Below are 18,955 nucleotides of genomic sequence, written 5' to 3'. Positions count from 1 at the left end.
GACCATCTTCAAGGGTAGCCCCACATAAAGCACATTACTGTAGTCCAATCTGGAAGTTGCCAGCATGTGGATTACTGTAGCCAGATTGTCTCTGTCCAGAAGCGGCCATAGCTGGCAAACGTGCCAGAGCTGGAAGTAGGTACTCCTGGCCACTGCCTCCACCTGAGCTTCAAGTGTCTTGGGAGCACCCTAGATTTCACTCCTGTCCCTTCCAGGGCAATATAAGGTTAGGGGTTACTGATACAGAGCGCCTTCATCTTGCGTGGATTCAGCCTCAATTTATCGGCCCTCATCCAGCCCGTTACTGCCTCCAAGCACCTGTCAATAACATTGTTGCTTATGTTTTTAAAAACCATAGTTTAGTTTATATTAGTCAACCTATAAAGACTTGAACCCCCCCAGTTACCAATAGAATATAAGACATTAATAATATCATCCTAAATAGAGTTCCGCTTTCTTAGTCCATTGAAGTCAGTGGGCTTAGAAGAGTGCAACTCTGGTTAGGATGGCACTATAAAACATTACACTAAAGTAAGGAGATCACTGAGCAATTCGGACTCAGGAATCTTCACATTCTCTCCCAAGCTGTTGTTATCTGGATAGCAAATGTGGTGACTCTTAGGCCCCTTCCGCACACGCAAAATAATATGTTTTCAAACCACTTTCACAACTGTTTGCAAGTGGATTTTGCTATTCCGCACAGCTTCAAAGAGCACTACAAGCAGTTTGAAAGTGCATTATTCTGCATGTGCGGAATGATCCTTAGAGTATTTGTTGTGTGACTAGCTGGGCTCAATACTACCAAACCATATAATCTTGTTGCCACCTTTCCAAGGAACAAATAGTGGCGGTGACAGCATGTGTAGACGATGAACCTCAGCAAGAAAGAGTCCCTTTCCCTATAAACTCCCTCTAAATCACAGCCACCAGAATATTAAAATGACAAGTCTCTCTGTCTTCCTGTGGCAGCAGCAGAGGCAGAAAGTATGTGTCTGTGCATGTGTGGAGGGAAGGGGAGGGGGAGAGAATATCAGCTCCAGGACATGGTCCCCTTCTTCAGCAGCATGTGGTCCAGGAAGTTACTTTGCCTCTTTCATGGGGAGAGGGGTTTATTTTTGGAAAGGGGCCACAATATCGCTGTAACTCTAAGAACAACACTGTCGATATAACTGTGATTTAAAGGGCATTAACAAAGCCAGCAATCCTAAGACTATTGGGTGTGATGAGATCTGTCCCTTTAAGTGTGAGTTGATGAGTGGAGTTAAGAGAACCAGCAAAAGCAGAGACCTGGAGAGTTCAGCATTCAGCTGCACTGCAGGCAGTGGCCTGCCTCCTTGTGTGTAAACAGAGAAATGTGAGGAGATCCCACTATAAGCCCACTGTGCGGTGATGACCCCCAGGGAAGAGTTCCATGCATAATGGGCCAATGTCTCTGGAGAGGTAGCATGTTACTATGTGAAAGAAATATGGCACCACAGTTGCGTATGTTGATACGGAAATACAGATTTGCAAAATTTGTTCTTTCTTGAGCATGTGGCAAGAATTTGGCAGTGTAGAATTGGCGACACGTTCTTTGAATAACAGGACTGAAGGTTGCTCATGGTGATCTCCCTAACCACAATACTTCTTTCATCCAATTAATTTTTTTTTTATTTTTTAGGACTTCATTATTTTGCAGGCCAAAATAAACTAACACTGCAGCTGTAAACATCTTCTTGGTCTGTTGAAGAAAGTGGGCTTAAAAAGATTTAACTCTGTTTAGGATTGCTCTACAAATCCATGAGCATGCATTCTTTTCTCTCTCCCATGAACTGTTCTTGAGCATCTTAGGAAAACCCTTCTTGCATAGAACTTTCTAACCAATTATACTAGGTCCAAAAGTGGTTCCTTTAAGTACATGGCACATCTACTTTTCCCAAAGGCTAGTAGCACCTTTTACTTGGAAAAATCTGCATTATATAATTTCTGAGGAAGTCTCAGGCATACAGTCTGAGCTACATGTGTTTACTCAGATGAGAGTCCCATTGAGTTCGGTACAAGAATTTGTCATAGTCCTTTGTCTGTTAGAGTTCAGCTCATTTCCCTTTTATTCAGATGGTGGAAGGTCAGATGAGCTGCATTCATTCAGTTTTCTGCAGCATGGCAGAGCAAGGAATTCATCCTAGTTTTCCTGTGCTGCTGCCCTGACTACCTAAATTATCTAGGATATTTAGATGATGGGGAAGAAACTGAATACAATACAGCTTTTCTAAAAATATATTTTTCACTCCCCTTTCCATTCCCATATCTTTCAAGGCTGCTAACACTAAGGTCGTTTTCGCATGGAGGCGGAAGCGACTGGGTCGGGCAGCTGCTTCGCTGACCTCGACGCATCGCTGGGGACCCGTTCACATGAGCGGTCCCAGAAAAGAGCTAAGGCCACGCCTCGCCAATCTCGGTACAGCTCAGCCCTCCGGTGACATCGGGCCGAGGCCTGGAGACATCACTGCCCTGGCGCGCGAACTGCTCCAGCGTCACTGGCAGGCTCAGGCCTCGCGACGCTACCGGAGGGCTGGGGACAAGGTAATTGCAGGAGTGGGAGTGGGGAAGCCTGAGTCAGCCAGTCGTTCGCATGGCAGCGGCTTCCAGCTGGCGTTTCCACAACAAGTGCGCTTCCAAGCGCACTGTGGAAACGCCAGCTTCGGGCGGCGCAGCTGCACCCTGTGCGAATGGCGGCCTGGGGACGGCATTTTTGCCGTCCCCAGGCCGCCATTAAACGCCCGTGCGGAAACGGCCTCAGTTAATCAATTGATATCAAAAATCAAAGTTCAGATAACAATAAAATAGTCCATATGTGCTGTCAAGTTGCAAATGACTGGTGGTAACCTCAGCAAAGGGTTTTCAAGGCTAGCGAGAAGCAGAGGTGGTTTTATCAGTGCCTTCCTCTGCAGATCGTTCCTTGGCCTTTCCTAATACTGATCCTCACTTAGCTTCTGAGATCTGATGAGACCAGGCTACTCCTTGCTATTTTCTCTCCCAACAATAAAATAGCTGTAATTAAAATGAGATAACACGAGTCCCTCAAATGAAATACAAAATAAAACAAATGGCTGAACTAAGTAAAAGGTGTGATGAATTATCCATATCCTAACCTGATGCACAGATTCTCCTGAAGTGCTTTATGAGCAGAGAAGAGATCATGCAACATGGAGAGCCAAGGAAATTCATTACTAAGACCATAATGGCATTGTCTGCGGAAGCAAGCCTAATTGAGTACATTCAGCAGTAAATCCCATTTTATCAGTTAGGGCTGACTCCCAGGAAAGTGTTCTTTGCAGTACAGTCAGTAAAATGGGTGCCTCTGTAGAAACTCTCACCTTGTGGCCACTTGCAAATGTCCCGAGGAAGAAGCAGAATTGGAAAATATAAAGTTTCACCATCTGCTTTAGAGGAGGATGTAACATGGGCGGAACTCAGTTGCTTGTGGAACTTGAGTTGGCGCAATGAAGTGCTCATAAATGCCTAGAGCTGGAGTTTAGAAAAGAGGAGCTCTAACAATATTTGAGTGGTACTCCAGCAAAATCAAGGAGGCTGTCTTTAATTTTCACAGCTTGCTTTAGCAACATCACCATTTGCTGGGAAGAACGTAAAATGATCTGTTAGCCACTCAAGACCTCTAGCTGAGGCTGGCTCCCAATAATCTTTTCCCCCTAGTGAGAATTGACATTTGAGTTCTGATTTTTCTTTTCATTTCTCAGAAGCTTCTTAGCATGCTTCCCAAATGTGACTTGAAAAGGCGCTGAGTTTGTATCACAAAATGTATTAACGTATGACAGTCTTAACTCCCAATCGCTAATCCTCTGGGAAATATTAACACAAGGGTGGGAAGCCTGTCCAAAGCTCTTATCAAGGATTGCTGCAAAATGTCAAAGCTTCCCAAATCCTACTTTGATTTGTGCCATTAGGAAAACTCATTGTGATGACTAATGAATAGTATTTCAGCACTTTTCTGGATGGATTTAGAGATTCCCCCTCCCCGCCCCTCCCCCATGTTACCGACAGCATCTGCACTGATGTGGGATATATATATTTTAAATGCCCGAATTATTGTTACTCGCCCTCCAGTCTAGACCTAGATTTTTAATGGAACGTTCGGTATTTAAATTAGGAATTTATGATAAGCTTTTCAAAAGTTACTTTTAGCTCTGTGTGTTTTAATCTGTCTTGCCACTGCTCTTAGCCACACAGGAACTTTTCCGTTTCTTCCCCATTCCATATCTCCATGTCCCCGTGTTACCAGGGTCAATCGTACAAGGAGAATTTGGGCCATTTTTGATATCTTTAATCAGTCCCCATATTATTAATAAGAATGGATTGATGTGAATTGCAGGACTCAGGATGAGAACCACTTCTTGGGAGATTTTGACTCTTGTATAACAGTAATGTAAAGGATAAAGAAAATAAATCTGGTAGCTGTTGTCCAAGAAACGCTGAGAGAGGAATTTAAATTGGCTGCATTGAGAATGGGCAGAATGTATTTCTTACAAAGCTTGGAGCAAGACGTTAGATAACCAAGAGTTTTAAAAGGAGGAAATTGTTTCTGGCAGTGTCGCTTGTAATGATTTGTGCTTTGATACTGACAACAAGAATGTCACATCTATACAAAGTCAAGAGAATGTTTGTAAACCAGAATTGTTCCCTTTAGGGAGTACCAGATTACTGAGTTGCTTGATCAGATCGTACCTTCTCTTTCTGGAGACATTAAAGCGAAGAGTTGCAGAGGAATTTGTGCTTTTCCCCAACCTGTTTCTTATTATGACCTTAGATAGCAGAACATTAACTTCTTCCTGATAGTTTTCATACTGGGGATGGTGTAGTTTATCTGTTGTTGCTGCAGCTGCCAATACCAGACAGCAGCAGTGGGGCTTCCAAGTGATGTGTTTCCCTAGAGTTATTCTGACTCACTCTCCCTGTAGGGGGCTTTTGTCTTTTCAGTCCACAATTGACAGACAATATAATGTTATAAGAACCTCTCTGTCAGGTTCTTTAAATTCCCAACATTTATTTTTACGGTGCAGCCTGCAGCCCATTTCATTGTGGAGATATAAGAGGAAGGTTGTATGTCTGCAACCAGAAGGACTAGAGATTTGCTTTTTAAAATGAAACCTGGGAATTCAGAGAACCTGATGAACAAATTGTGATAACTTAATTACACGGTACACGTGATCTTAGCCAAAAGGCCGAGAAGCGATATAACTTTATTACAATTTGTTAGTTGCCAATTATTGTTTTGCCTTCATGTATTGCTTTGCCTTCATGTTCAGAAGTGTATATCATGATTTGATCCTGACCTCATAAGCTAGACAGGGTTGACCCTGGCTAGTATTTGGATGGGAGACCACCAGGGAAAACCCAGGTCATGAAACCCTACAGCAGTGATGGCGAACCTTTTTGTGACCGAGTGCCCAAATTGCAACCCAAAACCCACTTATTTATCGCAAAGTACCAACACAGCAATTTAACCTGAATACTGAGGTTTTAGTTTAGAAAAAACGGTTGGCTCTGAGGCGTGTGTTACTCAGGAGTAAGCTTGGTGGTAGTCGGTGGCTTTTCTTTGAAGCAACCATGGAATTCTTCCAACTGGTGAATCACGACCCTAGGAGGGTTTACTCAGAAGCAAGCCCCATTGCCAGCAACTGAGCTTACTCCCAGGTAAAGGATCGCGCTTTAGTTCTTCGCATGAAAATCAGCGCTTTTAACAGCGCTTAACAGAGTTACCTATACTGCTTCCCCAAAACTTAGTCTTAGGTTTAATGCTAATAATCGAGCCCAGCGGCCCAGGCCAGCCTAGATTGGGGGGAGAGCTCTGAGTGCCACCTCTGGCACACGTGCCATAGGTTCGCCACCACTGCCCTACAGGTTACCATATGTCAGCTGTGACTTAACAGCAAAAAGGAAAAAAATAATGATTTGGATTCAAGAACTAATAATAATTTAATGGTTACCATGTTTTGTTCAAATGAATAAAAATTTATTCGTGTAGCAGGAGAAAAGGTTTAACTTTTAAAGAGTACTTTTGTTGACAGGTTCTTGGTTGTTTAATCTCTCTGCCTTTTGTTTGTAACACTTGTTTAGGTGGCTTGCTTTGTCCAGCGTTTACCAGGTTGCAAGGACCAGGCTACATTATTCCGACAAGAGGTAAGCAAGTCGTGTCTGTATAATTTAAATAGTACATCAAAGCATACCGTGATTTCTGAAAGGCAGACAGGATGTCCTCTAGAACTGTATGTAAAATCTATGCACCAGATAAAGCAAATTCTCTTCCCAGAAAAGCAAAAATGCAGCATTTATTATACAGATTATGAATGCTTGTTGTTTTTGTTCTTCTGTGTAATACAATTCGCTTTTGTAGAACTTGGGATAGAGAAGGAGTTATATAGGACAAGTAGAGAAGCTACAAAGACTTGAGTGGTCACTTTATCCCCCGTATTCCCTTCCCCATACTATTTCCTCTTTCTCTCCTGTTGCCAACCACTGTCATATCTTCGCTTTCCTTCTTTTCCTTCTCTTTCTCTCCTTCCTGCTCAGCAACCAGTCTTTCTGTTATCTCTTCTCCCTCCCACCTTCAGTTGTATTATTTATTTACTCCATTATACACTCCACCTTTCTCCCCCGTGGGAACCCAGTGCACCTTACATCATTTACTTTCCTTTTTAACCTCACCCGCAATCCTATAAGGCTGAGATATTATTCACTTACAATGTCTCACTTTCATTGGAAAAATCACTTTCCCTTACAGAAGACTTTCTCTGCTCACCTTCCTGATACTGGAATTCGTCTTCACTGCTATCAGTAGTTCACTTACCTCTCCCAGGGCAGTTCCTTCCTGTACCCATGTGTAACATGCCAGAATCCACCATTTGGACATCTCTCAAATATTTTTGTACACTTCCACTCTTTTCTGTAAAAAAAACAAAAAAAAACAAATCAAAGCATCCACAGCTTATTCAGCCAAATCAGTGACATTTATTACTTTAGCTACATTTATCAATATATCGGGTGCCAAAACAGAACCATATGAGCCACTGTTTGATTCAACTGGATCAATTTACTTACCATTAGAATAATTAAAAGCTTTAAAGCCTACGTAAGGTAACCAAATCGCCATGCCTTCAATTGGTAGCCAAGGCCATCTGGTCAGCAGTTTCTTTTTCAGACAAAGCATGATCTAAGATGGCTGGAGCTCCCCTCTGATCCCAGTGAACTTTTAGAGAGTGAACCCCCATTTGTCTTGGGATTTGTGGTTTCATCTTGCTTGCCCATCTTTTCCTGGTTCCTTCTAGTGTTTTATCAACAGCTAAAACCACTGTTACGCATAAGACCACTTCACAACTTTTTAAATCTTGCTAATGCAGCAGTCTCTTGGGGGAGACCATTTCTTGCGCCTTGCAGCATTTCTTAGTGCGAATCAGGATGCTACCCTGGTGTTTCCACTGTTGTTGTTGTTGTTGTTGTTGTTGTTGTTGTTGTTGTTGTTGTTGTTGTTGTTGTTGTTGTTGTTGTTGTTGTTGTTGTTGTTGTTAGTTTTGTATACCGCCCTCCCCCTAAGGGCTCAGGGCGGTGAACAACAATTTTAAAACATATTTTAAACCATAATAAAAACCGTATTCACAATAGAACCAGAACCATAAAAAAATTCAATGGCATCAGACTACTCTCCCCTCCCCCACCCTCGTGCCCAAGGGAGGCCAGATGGAATGGTAGATGTACTCAACCAGGCTGGCCAAACGCTTCATACTAACAGCCATTATTACTGTAGGTAGGTAACACACATCATCGGCCTACAAGAGCAAAAGGCTGCTCTTACACTGCCAGTTAACACCAGTGGCCAACTGCAATTTAATTCTCTTTGGCAGCTTCAGTTCCTATAAACCTATAGTAATAACTTTAATTCTGCGTGGCAGATATTAGTTGCACTTCTGACCCACTGGCTCCTTCATGAGATGCTAAAAATCTAATTTTCACATTTCTAGGCTTCTGTTAGAAAGGAAGAAGAACAACACCAAATTATCTTAGGAAATGTCTCTCCTATACTCCAGTTCTGATATTTGAGGCAGCACTAAAAGATTACTTCTCCTCTTCTTCATTCTGCTAGGCTGAATGTGTATGACTGACCTAAGTTCACCCAGCAAACCTCCATGGCAGAGTGGAAATTCGAACCTAGATCCCCCAACCCTAGTCCAACACTCTAACCACACCACACTGGCTCTTAAGTAAATTTCACTGCCATTGTATCTTAAGGCCTTTGTGTGATTTCTCACAGTGGTTCTTGCATTTATCCCTCAAAGATTTCATATAAAGGCTGCTGGGCACTAGATTCCCCACTTGGCATGAGGTGGATACTTTTCTCATCCAAGCTAGACTAGGCTGAAATTAAGCCAATGTTAAGATCCTCTTTGCTAGATTCTGGCTGGGAAAAGGCACTGGGTGACAGAATTGCTGAACTCTGCTATAACAGTCCATTAGCAGCAATTGAGCTGCCCAAATGTACTGTATTTAGGTAAGTAATGATAGCTAGTGAGGAGAGAGTGGGTGGTTGTGCTTTAATTTTCATTTTCAGCTTATTTACTAAATGGCCATAGTTGAAAAGAGAATACATTTGTGCAAAGTACAGGGTTTTTTGTTTTTTGTTTTTAAAAAGCCAAGTAGATTGAACAAAGCTACGGGTGAGCCATAGCCCAGAAATGAGGCTGGCATCTTAGGACCACATTCAGCCAAGGTCTGTGCAACTAAATGGCTTGGTAGTTCATTGGCTAGAAAGGTGCAAAAGGCTGCATGTGAGAATCCAAATGGTTTCTGCACTGTCATCTCTTAGTGACCCGATAGTATCTGGAAGTTATTTGCAGTAATTCTGGTTCAAAATCCAAAACCAAACCACAGTGTACTGAGATTGCAAATGCCTTAACAGACCAGGTGATGGGGAGCAACAGCCACAGAAGGCTGTTGCTTTCACATCCTGCATGTGAGCTCCCAAAGGCACCTGGTGGGCCACTGCGAGTAGCAGAGAGCTGGACTAGATGGACTCTGGTCTGATCCAGCTGGCTTGTTCTTATGTTCTTATGATCCCTTTAATTAAGACCCACCAAAACGTTGCAAAACTGTGCGGGTTTTGGAAACCTTGAAAACTTGCACACTGATTTGTATTATTTTGACTGGTCCTAATAAATTACATGGACCATGTGCAGTGTTTGGTCAGCAGTTTCCTTGCTCCCTTTTTGTTTTGGAGCATATGAAGTATTTCATCATCCCACACATTTTGCTAGCATCATTCCCTTTGCAGGCTCTCCCCTGTGACCTTTCCTTAGACCTGGCTCATGCATGCAGTTAGAATGGGATAGTAAAAGGCTAATTTGGTAGATTGAGCTGTATCATCTGGACCTGCAGTGGAGGATTGTTTTGGAATGCCTTGCTATGTTTTTTTGCCGGGGAGGGGGATCCTTGCAAAGAGAAAACCAGAATTAGGAGGAGGCCCTTTTTTCACCATTGAGCTCATTTTCTGTTTATGTGAAAGTTTGGGTTTTTTTAATGCAGAACACTTTCCAGCCTGTTCAGTCTGAAGTGGTACTGTCCATTCTACCACCTCAGGATTTTGCTGCCTCTTTCTCCTGCATGTGTGAAACAGTCTGCAGTTTCAGAGAATGAGGAATAGGAAGGTTGTGACTTACTAAAGAACACCATGGACCCTTCAAGGAATATAGAGCTTCTGACTTTGAGGTCAAAGCCTTTTACGCATAGTTGTACCACCTACTTAAATGGGCGCCCTACTTAGCTAATACATAGAGTTCACCTTTGAAATGCTAGCTATTCATTAATTTGTTCAACTTTTTTAATGCCTATTAAATGCATTTGCACAAGCTGTCATTTTAGGGCATTAAGCACTTGACCTTAAATAGTTCAATAGCAATGGACTGTGCTGTATTTTGGAGTACCCTGGACATGAGTTCTAATAACCGATTATTTTTATCATCATATTTTATAAGTTCGCACATCGTCTGTCATCCTCATTAGTCCCCTTCAATTAAGACCTGTGACTTTCTCAGTATTCCTGCCCCATAAAGCAAGGGCGGGCAAAAATGTCACTTGGGAATGACCAGCCACTCTCCAAGCCATTAAAAGGAGCTCTCCAAATCCACGTGCTACAGAATTCATTTCGTTAATACTCTTTAAAGTGATTTGTCAGTGGCATCTACTCTCCTCTTTCTTGCAAAGGAGGAAGAAGTTGCCAGCACACATGCACTTCTTACTCTGGCTGGGAAAACTACTGTCCCTTTCCCAGCCACCTCAACACCTCCCCCTTCTTGTTGTTTCAGCGCCAAGGCTGTGAAAAGGGTGGGTGGGGCATGCGGGTGTCTCTTTTCGGGGGTTCTCTGCCCACTTAAAAACCTGGACTGCTTGGAGTTCTGTTCCTTTCTTACTGAACTCAAACCAGAGCTTTTTTTAAAAAAAATGTTTTTATTCAAGTTCTATAAATCACTCAAAACATCCAATATGGCCATGGTGGCGAACCTATGGCACTCCAGATGTTCATGGACTACAATTACCATCAGCCCCTGCCAGAATGGCCAACTGGCCATGCTGGCAGGGGCTGATGGTAATTGTAGTTCATGAACATCTGGAGTGCCATAGGTTTGCCACCACTGCAATATGGCATGACTATAACCATAAAAAAAGGAGAAGAGAGGTTAAAACTATGCATAATAAGAAATCGCAGAAAGGAGGAGCAGGTCAAGACCAATAATCCAAACCTCAAAGATATTCCTAAAAACTCCTGATTAAATAATAATATCAAATTTTAAATTTCAGTAGGGGAAAATAGTACAGATACAACAATATTAATTTCTCCCCATACATGAGTACCAGGCAGCCCGATCCAAAGCCCAGGCAGCCGGGGACAGTGCCACTGCCATGCTGTGGCCCTGCCTCCTTCAGAGGTTTTCAGGCAACGCAGAGAGGCAGAGAAAAACAAAAAACCTCTCTGGCCACCTGAAACTCTCCATCAGGCTAAATGGACTTTCAGGTGGTATAAATCTGTGACCCCAGCTGCTGCACTTGCAGGGCGAAAGCTCAGGTGGAAGACAACTATAGTTGGCTCCACTCCTGCAAACGCCCCAGCCTGTCCCCCACCCCAGCTGTAAGCCAGCACATTTTCTCCCTGCACCAGCGGGGGTGCCCTTTACACCAGCGGAGTGGGCATATGTGTCAGCACAAGACCACGCTACTCCCCAAAGCTTTCCCCCCCCACAACTCTGGATTGTGCCTTTAGAGTTATCTTTTAACACTGTAATTTGCAATAGTCTATTCACACACACACCCCACCATTCCATCAAAACTTCTGATCGTAACAGTGAACAGTAAACAGTAACAGTAAAAGGCACAAGATTGTATTTCATTTCAAAACATTCCGATCCACTAATCACAGCCATTTATTATTCATTCTTTTACAGAAGAAGGCCACTCACAAAACAACTGCTGTGTATTAAGCAAGGGTCGTGGTATCATGGTAGAGCCACCACCGTTGCATGCAAAAATGTCACTGGTTCAGTCCCAGGCTTGGCAGTTCTCAGGCAGCAGGTGTTAAAAAAAGACCCATATTAGCCTGAAGCCTTGGAGAGCCACCTGCAGTTGGTAAACAGTACTGAGCTTAGATAGACCAGCGAGCTCACTTGGCACAGAGCAGTCCCATATGGTCACCATTGGAAGAGAAATGGTGTGGTGGGAGATATAGCTGGTGGTGGTGCCGGTTCTCAGCCTTGAGCACTTCTGCCCTTCTGTTCACAAGGTCACACAAGCTGTTTATCGTCCATCCCAATGACTTCATTTCCTTTTTCTCACTCTCCAGCAAATTGACGGTGAAGCCTTCCTTCTCCTCAACCAGTCAGACATTGTTAAGATCCTGAGCATCAAGCTGGGGCCCGCACTGAAAATATACAATGCCATCCTGATGTTCAAGACGGCAGAAGAAGCTTGACAGACTGGGGCACAAGGTCAGAAGTTCTTGCAGGCTGTGGCCCTCACAACCAGATCTGAATAGGCTGGGACCTGGGAAAGGCAGCGTGACCTTAATTCTGTTTCAGACTGACTTGGGTGGAATCTGCTGAAAGGATCCCGAAGAAGAAGAGGAATCCCTTCTGCCACTTGGAATGAATGCAGTGGCTTCCCTTCTAGGAAGAGATTATTAATTTTTTTTCTAATTGAATTTTGGATATGGTTATATTGATCTTTTGTGAAGATCTTGAAGACGCCTCCAGTTATAAGAGGAATCCCAAGTGTTGCTACTGATGGGGAGCCAATCTCGATCAAGCAAACTGACTTTCCCGTTGACAGTGCCTAAAAAGGGAGTGCAATCTGTCTCCAGAGTCTTTGATGTCTTCTGTCTGCACAGAGCATTGAGAGTGAGGATTTTTTTTAGCAGAACGAGGAACAGGGATAGTCTTCGCAAGCAGTGTTGTTTGGTTCCTAATCCTGGGCAATTTAGGCATCTCTGTTCTTTCCAGGCTGGTTTGAAATCCTTCTTTTTAAGCTATCCAAATACCAGCATTTAATTATTTTTTAAACATCCAGCAGTGTGTGCTGGGGGAGGAATGGGGATCCACGAAGTCCACCTCCATGTATGGTGATTGTGCAGTTTATCATATTGTGTTGCGTTGTTTAAGTGCATAGTTAATAAAGGTCACATGAGAGGGCTCAGAAGGCAGGCACATCATTTGAGTTCAGGGTTCTTTTGAATTAACTGTATGAAATTTAATGGGGAGCCCTAAGAAAAGTGGGGGCGGGGTGTTTTAAAAATGCCCCTGTGGTTGATGCATTCAGCACACATTCTCTCCCTGCCCCCTCCCTCTTGTGCCCCTCTCCTTTGCTGACAAAAAATCTTACCTGGGAAAAGATCTAATGGCTTTAAAAGCTTTACAGGTTTTATATGCATCTTCATATAATATTATATGCAGTCTGCATCTCTCCTCTGCTAAACTTGCAGTCTGTTCAACTAGGCTGCCCTGCTTCTTTTCTGTTCTTTTTAGTAAGGCTTGCATGCAGGCTAACTCAAGTCTATTAAACTAAGGATGCCCCACAGCTCCATTATTCTGTGGGGTAGATACACAGAAGGCTCCGTGCCTTTTGCCGAAAGAGAATGGAAGGTTTGGGTCCTGAATGGGCCTATAGTCTTCTCAGTCTTTATTTGCCTGTTTTACTATTCATGAATCCTGGATTGCAGTCTTTCTTGCAAGAATGGGGGTGGTGGTGTTCTATTGTTTGCTGAAACAAACAAGATTTTTTGACTGGATAGGAGAGGGGGGTCCAGGACAAGGCTTCTGCCAAAAGAAATCGAAGCAGTCATCTGACAAAGAGCTTGTAGAGAAGGGAAACAAAAATAAGTCAGTTTGATACATAGGTGTCTTCCTGCAACAGCTAATGGCAAAGATTGTAATTGTTGTGCTGACTTGTACTTAGGAGCCTACCCTAGACCAGAGGCAAGCAGTTGTGTATCTCCAAAGAAAACCATAGTGTTACTTAGAAAGCAGATGCAGGCATTTATTTGCTGCTTCAGATGCAGAGAAACTTCTGAACTCGACTATGTAATAGCTGCATGCAAATCAAGGTGACCTCTCAAACATATTCCTGCTGGTTTCTTGAGCTAGTAATATCTTCTCCAGCCCTACGAATCAAACTAAACTCTCTGATTCATTTGAAGGGTTGATTGCGTAAAGCCAGTCTACTTTAAAGCACTGGACTAGGACTGGGCAGATGTGAGTTAGCCACAAAGTTTACTGGGAGACTGTGGGACAGTTGCACACTCAATCTTACCTTTTTTCAGGATTTTTGTGAGGATAAAAATGGAGGAGAGGAGGACCATGACTTCTCCTAAGCTCCCAGAAGGACAGATGTTAGGGATAAGAATCTAATAGATAAAATTGAGAGAGTGAAAGGATTTTTCTAGCAGCTGCTCCATCCTCTGTTTCCTCCATCGCTGGCAGGAGAAGTGTGGGTTAACGCACAGCACACAATTTCTTTTTGTTTCGGTGAGTGGTGGCAGCATCTTTTAAATAATTGCCTGTTTTAATGTCTAAATCTTATAGGCAATTGTGTGACGTTCACTGGTGAAGGGTGGCTTGTGGCTAGATCCCTTTCACATCCCTTGCCTTCCCGCCCCCAATCGCTATAAAAGTCCCCATAAGTCAAGATGACACAAAACTCTTAAATCGGTGTGCAATCCAGGCTGCTGAATCTGAATAGTATTAACTAGGTCTGCAGAACCGATGCATCTTGTAGCCTTCTATTTTTGTGTAAGAAGTTAAGGAGTTTAAGTCTTCCACACAGAAGTGCCATTCCTGATTTGAGGCCAGCCGAGAGAATCTCAGTAATAGACAGCGGCCACTGACAATGGGATGCTTATGTAGACAGCATCTAGTTATGTGGGTCAGATACGTATTTTTAAACATCCATTTCTCATGAGGTAAGAGAGGATAATTGCCCAAGGGCATATTCAGCATACTTTTCTCTTCATGTGCTTCTGGTAGACAAGGGGACATGGTTGTCACATTCCCTTGGAATTAAAGTTGGTTTAACAAAAAACTCTGCATATTTGCAAAGGGCAACCACTAGTAGCATGTTCATACACTAGCAGGATTCCTCTGTACAAAGCAGGTGGCTTCCAAAGAGCTATTGTGAACGGAGGTTTGTTTGAGTTTCGTACATTCCCAGGACAGCTTCCACAGCCGAGTTATACACAAGTGCACATATGGTATGACTAGGAAAAATGAATATTCTCCCGTGTTTGCCATGCTGAAGCAGTCCTGTGTAAAGTCGCTGTGATGCAAGAAGGCGGCAGCTCGGAATCCTTGGCTCAGCTGCATATCAAGCTGGGCACAGATATTTGAAGCTGTAGATAAAGGGGAAAGAGCCAGCTTGGTCAAGAGTGGCAGACTCTAATTGGAGAACCAGAGATTCCTCCACATGAAGCTTGATGGGCAACCTTGGTTCAGTCACGGTTCTCTCAGAACTCTCTCAGCCCACAGGAGGCAAGCAATAACCGACCACCTACAAATGTTTCTTGCCTTGAATACCATGGAGTCGCCATTAGTTGGCTGTGACATGACAGCATGCACATTCACACATAGATAATGGGGAAGTTATCCTTCTTTGTTTACCACATGGGCCCTACATGGCTTACTTATGTAGGACAGGCTCACCTACCAAAAGGCAACTGTAGGCCAAGTCCACTGCCACAATTTGTCTTCCTTTCATGGAGGCCATGGCCTGACACGTCTCTGGTGTGAATTGCAGCCATATAGGGAGGTGAGAGGAGCTTTTAACCTTTCCATCCCCATACAGTTTTGCTAATCATCACTGGCACCACCACTCTCTACAGCCATTTAAAGGCAAAATGCTGGGCATCCATCTTTTGCCCCTCCTTTTTACTTCCAGGGGCTGTGACAGTGGAGTCAGTTTCCAAACTGGAGTCTCACACAGCCTGAAGAGATGTCGGAAAGATCTCATCATGCTTCACAGAACAGTCTTGCTGGATCAGACCAGAGGTCCATCTTGTCCAGCGTTCCATCACGTACAGTGGCCAACTAGTCATTCTGGAGGGGCAACAAAAGCCAAGGGCTCCCTCTGCTGTCGCTTCCTCAAATTGCATTTAAATGTTTACTGCCTCTGATCACGGAGGTTCCTGTTAGTCATCCTAACTAGTAGCCACTGATGGGCTTATCCTGCATGGATTTACCTAGTCCTTTTTTAAAGCTTTGCATGTTGGTGCTGCCCATCGCTACATGCTTTGGCAGTGAATTCCACATTTTAATCACTTGTCCATCAACTTCAGCGGGCGCTCACAAATTCTAGTGTTTTTGGAGAGGGAAAAACATTCCTTCTATCTACTCTCTCTGCCCCACACATGATTTTATAGATCTCTATCATGTCCGTCCTCCGTTGTCTTTTTTCCAAACTGAAAAGTCCCAGTCTTTAGCCTTTCATCATAGGAAAGAGCTCCAATCCCGTGTCTCATCTAGCGATGACCATAAGCTTAAATTAAAAAACCCTGTCTTTAAAAGGGGAAGGTTTTTTAAAAACTGAAGATTGATGAAAACAGCAGCCGGAATCTTGGTATAAAACTTCATCAACTCAAAGAACAACTGCCACATCTGGAAACTCAGGCAAGTAGCCGAGGAGACAAGGTGGGTTCTAGATGGGGACAGCCCTGTGTGTTTTCCCCATGGGAACTGATGCAGCAGAGCACATGGCAGATATGGCGCTTCCACGTGGCAGGTTTCTCCACAGCCCCGCCCTGTGCCATTGAGGCTTTTTCAATTTATTTTAAAATCAGCACTTAAATATCAGTGTGTGCATATGGTTCTCTTAATTCCCATCTTTTTTCCAAATAAGTCTCTAGTCCCAACTAATGGACATGCCATAAGGACTTCTTTTTGATATATATGTGCATATGTGATATGAATTTCACAGGTCACTAACGTAGTTCTTATTCCTTCTCTAATTCAGACAGAACTGAATTAATTTACACCTTTGCTACAACACCGAGGCTTGAAACCTTTCCTTTCACCACATTTTAGCACCGTTCAGAAGGGTAACTAAAAACCCACATCAAGACACTTCATCCTGGTTTGCACAGAGAGCAGAATGAAGTGGTAAAATGCTGAAGCAGAGATGGAGGGCTGTATGTTGGAATGTTCCCCTGTATTAACTTGCTGCAGACAGAAAATCACCCTGGAGTCGTATTTTCTTTCCCTGTGGTGCTTTTTTCTATTGGCATGGAGGGTTTTGGGCAAAGAAACATTCCTCGCTAGAATCCCACCCACCTTTGCAGTCTGGTGCAGTTCGTTCTGCCACTTCTTGACTCTGCTGCCTCTTCCTCCTGTAAGCATGAACCAGGCCTTAAAGAGAAGCTTACTCCCCATTAGATTATAGCCACATTTCAGAGATGGAGATGAACTGTTTTAGGATGACTGCCATCATACCCCACCCCAAATCTAAGCATATTAGTCACCATTTTGTTTCCTGCCATTTTGACCGTGATGGACGTCCTCTCGAGTGCTAAAATGACTTGGCACTAAGGAAAAAATGCTTTTTTTAAAAAAAAAAATCTCCAACATATGTGTTTTATCACTTTAAAACAAAAGCTGATAGTTTTGGATTCCAAGAGATTTGTGTCCATCAGACTGAATATCTGTCGAAAAGAACAGCCGTTTTTATTAAGCCATATGCATGCACGCGAGAGGACCTGTCACTTCATAAGTGATGCTGTCTAAGGACCGTTTGTCACAAACCGACAAAGCAAAGAGGTGATCTTCATTCTGAATAATTCTGCTGTTAAGTGCATTGCTTTGCATTCCTAACCTTGTTCAGTTGAGAGAGACCCTTCCCTCCTCTGTACTCTTTTCCTTTCAGTGGAAGATCTTAGGGGTTTAAAAAAAATCATGCCATCAGAAGCTATCATCCTTGCAATCTAATAGAAGCATTTCATTGACAGTGATACTCTTTATAAGCAAAGCAAAAAAATATTTGACCCAGGGATAAGCTAGTTTGGCTGTGAGATTTCCTGCTCGCCGCTTCCATGCCCTGAAAAGGGATTTGTGCCGGAGAAAGCTTTACATTTTTCTGACATTCTGTCCATCGTGTGATGAGCAGGTTTATTTTTGAAATGTCCTTATTACTTCATGAACTCGAGGCTTGTGCAAAGCAGAGAAAGTCTTTGTGGGACTTCGGTTTACAGCATTTGAGATGATTTTGCTATTTTCCTACCTTTTTTTTTAAAGACCTAGAAATGTTTGCTATTTGTCACCCATGCTTCACTCGGAAAATATAAATAAAATGTGTTGATGTGCTTGTTTTGAGATGAATCTGTAAATTCCTCTGGGTCTTCTCCTCCTATCTAGAAGTTGCCTGTGTTCTGCTATAGCTTGTTGCTCCAGTATTACCTACCTAGCCAAACTTCTTGCTAAGGAAAATATGTTAATCACTGCAGTCTCTGTACAGTGCCATGTGCGGATTGTGCATGCTCAGTTCCCATGTGGGACAGCAGCACACATGGCCACTGGATAACCATTGTCACAGGTAAGCACTACTATGCAATATATACTGACTGTGACTTCCCAACATGCCTCGGGAACTGAAACAAAACATGACCAACCCTGGAAGTTTGTTTCAAAGGCTCACATGAGCAACCTGCCACCATTCAGGAAGACAGCGCTATTAAAATACAATTGAAAATCTGGCAGGCCCCAAGTACATGCCATCGTAACATCTGAAAAAAAATCTAGAATGGTCTTCAAAGTACTAGATTTCTGATTCTGGCCCTGTGTAGCCCTCTCTCTTTCCTGGTTCTATTCTTTTCCTTCATTTAAGTGTTTTCCATTTGTTAAATGTCCTGATAACTCTAGTCAAGTCTTCTCCGTTCCAGATTTCAAGCAGACTGTTTCCTTAAAACCGCAGGCTTCTCTTACCTAATGGGAAATTACTGGTCTGCAAAGGCCTAGAATCAAGGAGGCTATTACAAATCAGAGTGCACACCACAAATATACTCTCCAACATTTCACAGATGTTATCAGGGACATTCTAATAACATCCCTGTTCTTGTGTGGTCTCCCCCTGCCCCGTTACATGCTGCTAAAAGTTCTGCTCTGAGTGCCGATTGCAGGATTTACTTCCTCTGCAACAGTAAGTCTTGGTCCTGTTTAAAAAACAAAAGCCCAGGAACCCATTTCATCTTTAGTTCTAAGCAATGGTAATGCCGAATCAGGCTCTCATAATCTGTGGCCAGCCTTTCAAATTCTGCCCCTCCAAGCATGAGAAAAGGCAGGGAGGCTCTCTTACATAGAAGAGTTTAGATTTATACCCCACCTTTCTCTCCTGTGAGGAGACTCAAGGTGGCTTACAAACTCCTTTCCCTTCCTCTCCCCACAATAGA

At 43.2% G+C, this 18,955-nt stretch overlaps 1 protein-coding gene across 4 annotated transcripts in view; it reads left to right on the top strand.

The window, feature by feature from the left end:
- The window catches only part of LOC125434503 (lethal(3)malignant brain tumor-like protein 3), a 99,056-nt gene extending 81,174 nt beyond the window's left edge, over positions 1–17,882 (top strand). For all 4 annotated transcript variants that reach the window (XM_048499961.1, XM_048499959.1, XM_048499960.1 and 1 more), the window contains 2 exons: positions 6,115–6,177; positions 11,879–17,882. In XM_048499961.1, coding sequence (XP_048355918.1) covers positions 6,115–6,177; positions 11,879–12,007 — 192 coding nt within the window. In that variant the 3' untranslated portion in view covers positions 12,008–17,882. The remainder of the gene's footprint in view (positions 1–6,114; positions 6,178–11,878) is intronic.
- Positions 17,883–18,955: the final 1,073 nt, after the last annotated feature.

This window comes from Sphaerodactylus townsendi, linkage group LG06 (assembly GCF_021028975.2).
Source record: "Sphaerodactylus townsendi isolate TG3544 linkage group LG06, MPM_Stown_v2.3, whole genome shotgun sequence".
Taxonomy (NCBI): Eukaryota; Metazoa; Chordata; class Lepidosauria; order Squamata; family Sphaerodactylidae; genus Sphaerodactylus; species Sphaerodactylus townsendi.
The sequence above is the reverse complement of the archived record's forward strand: the minus strand, read 5'-3'. Positions and strand labels throughout refer to the sequence as shown.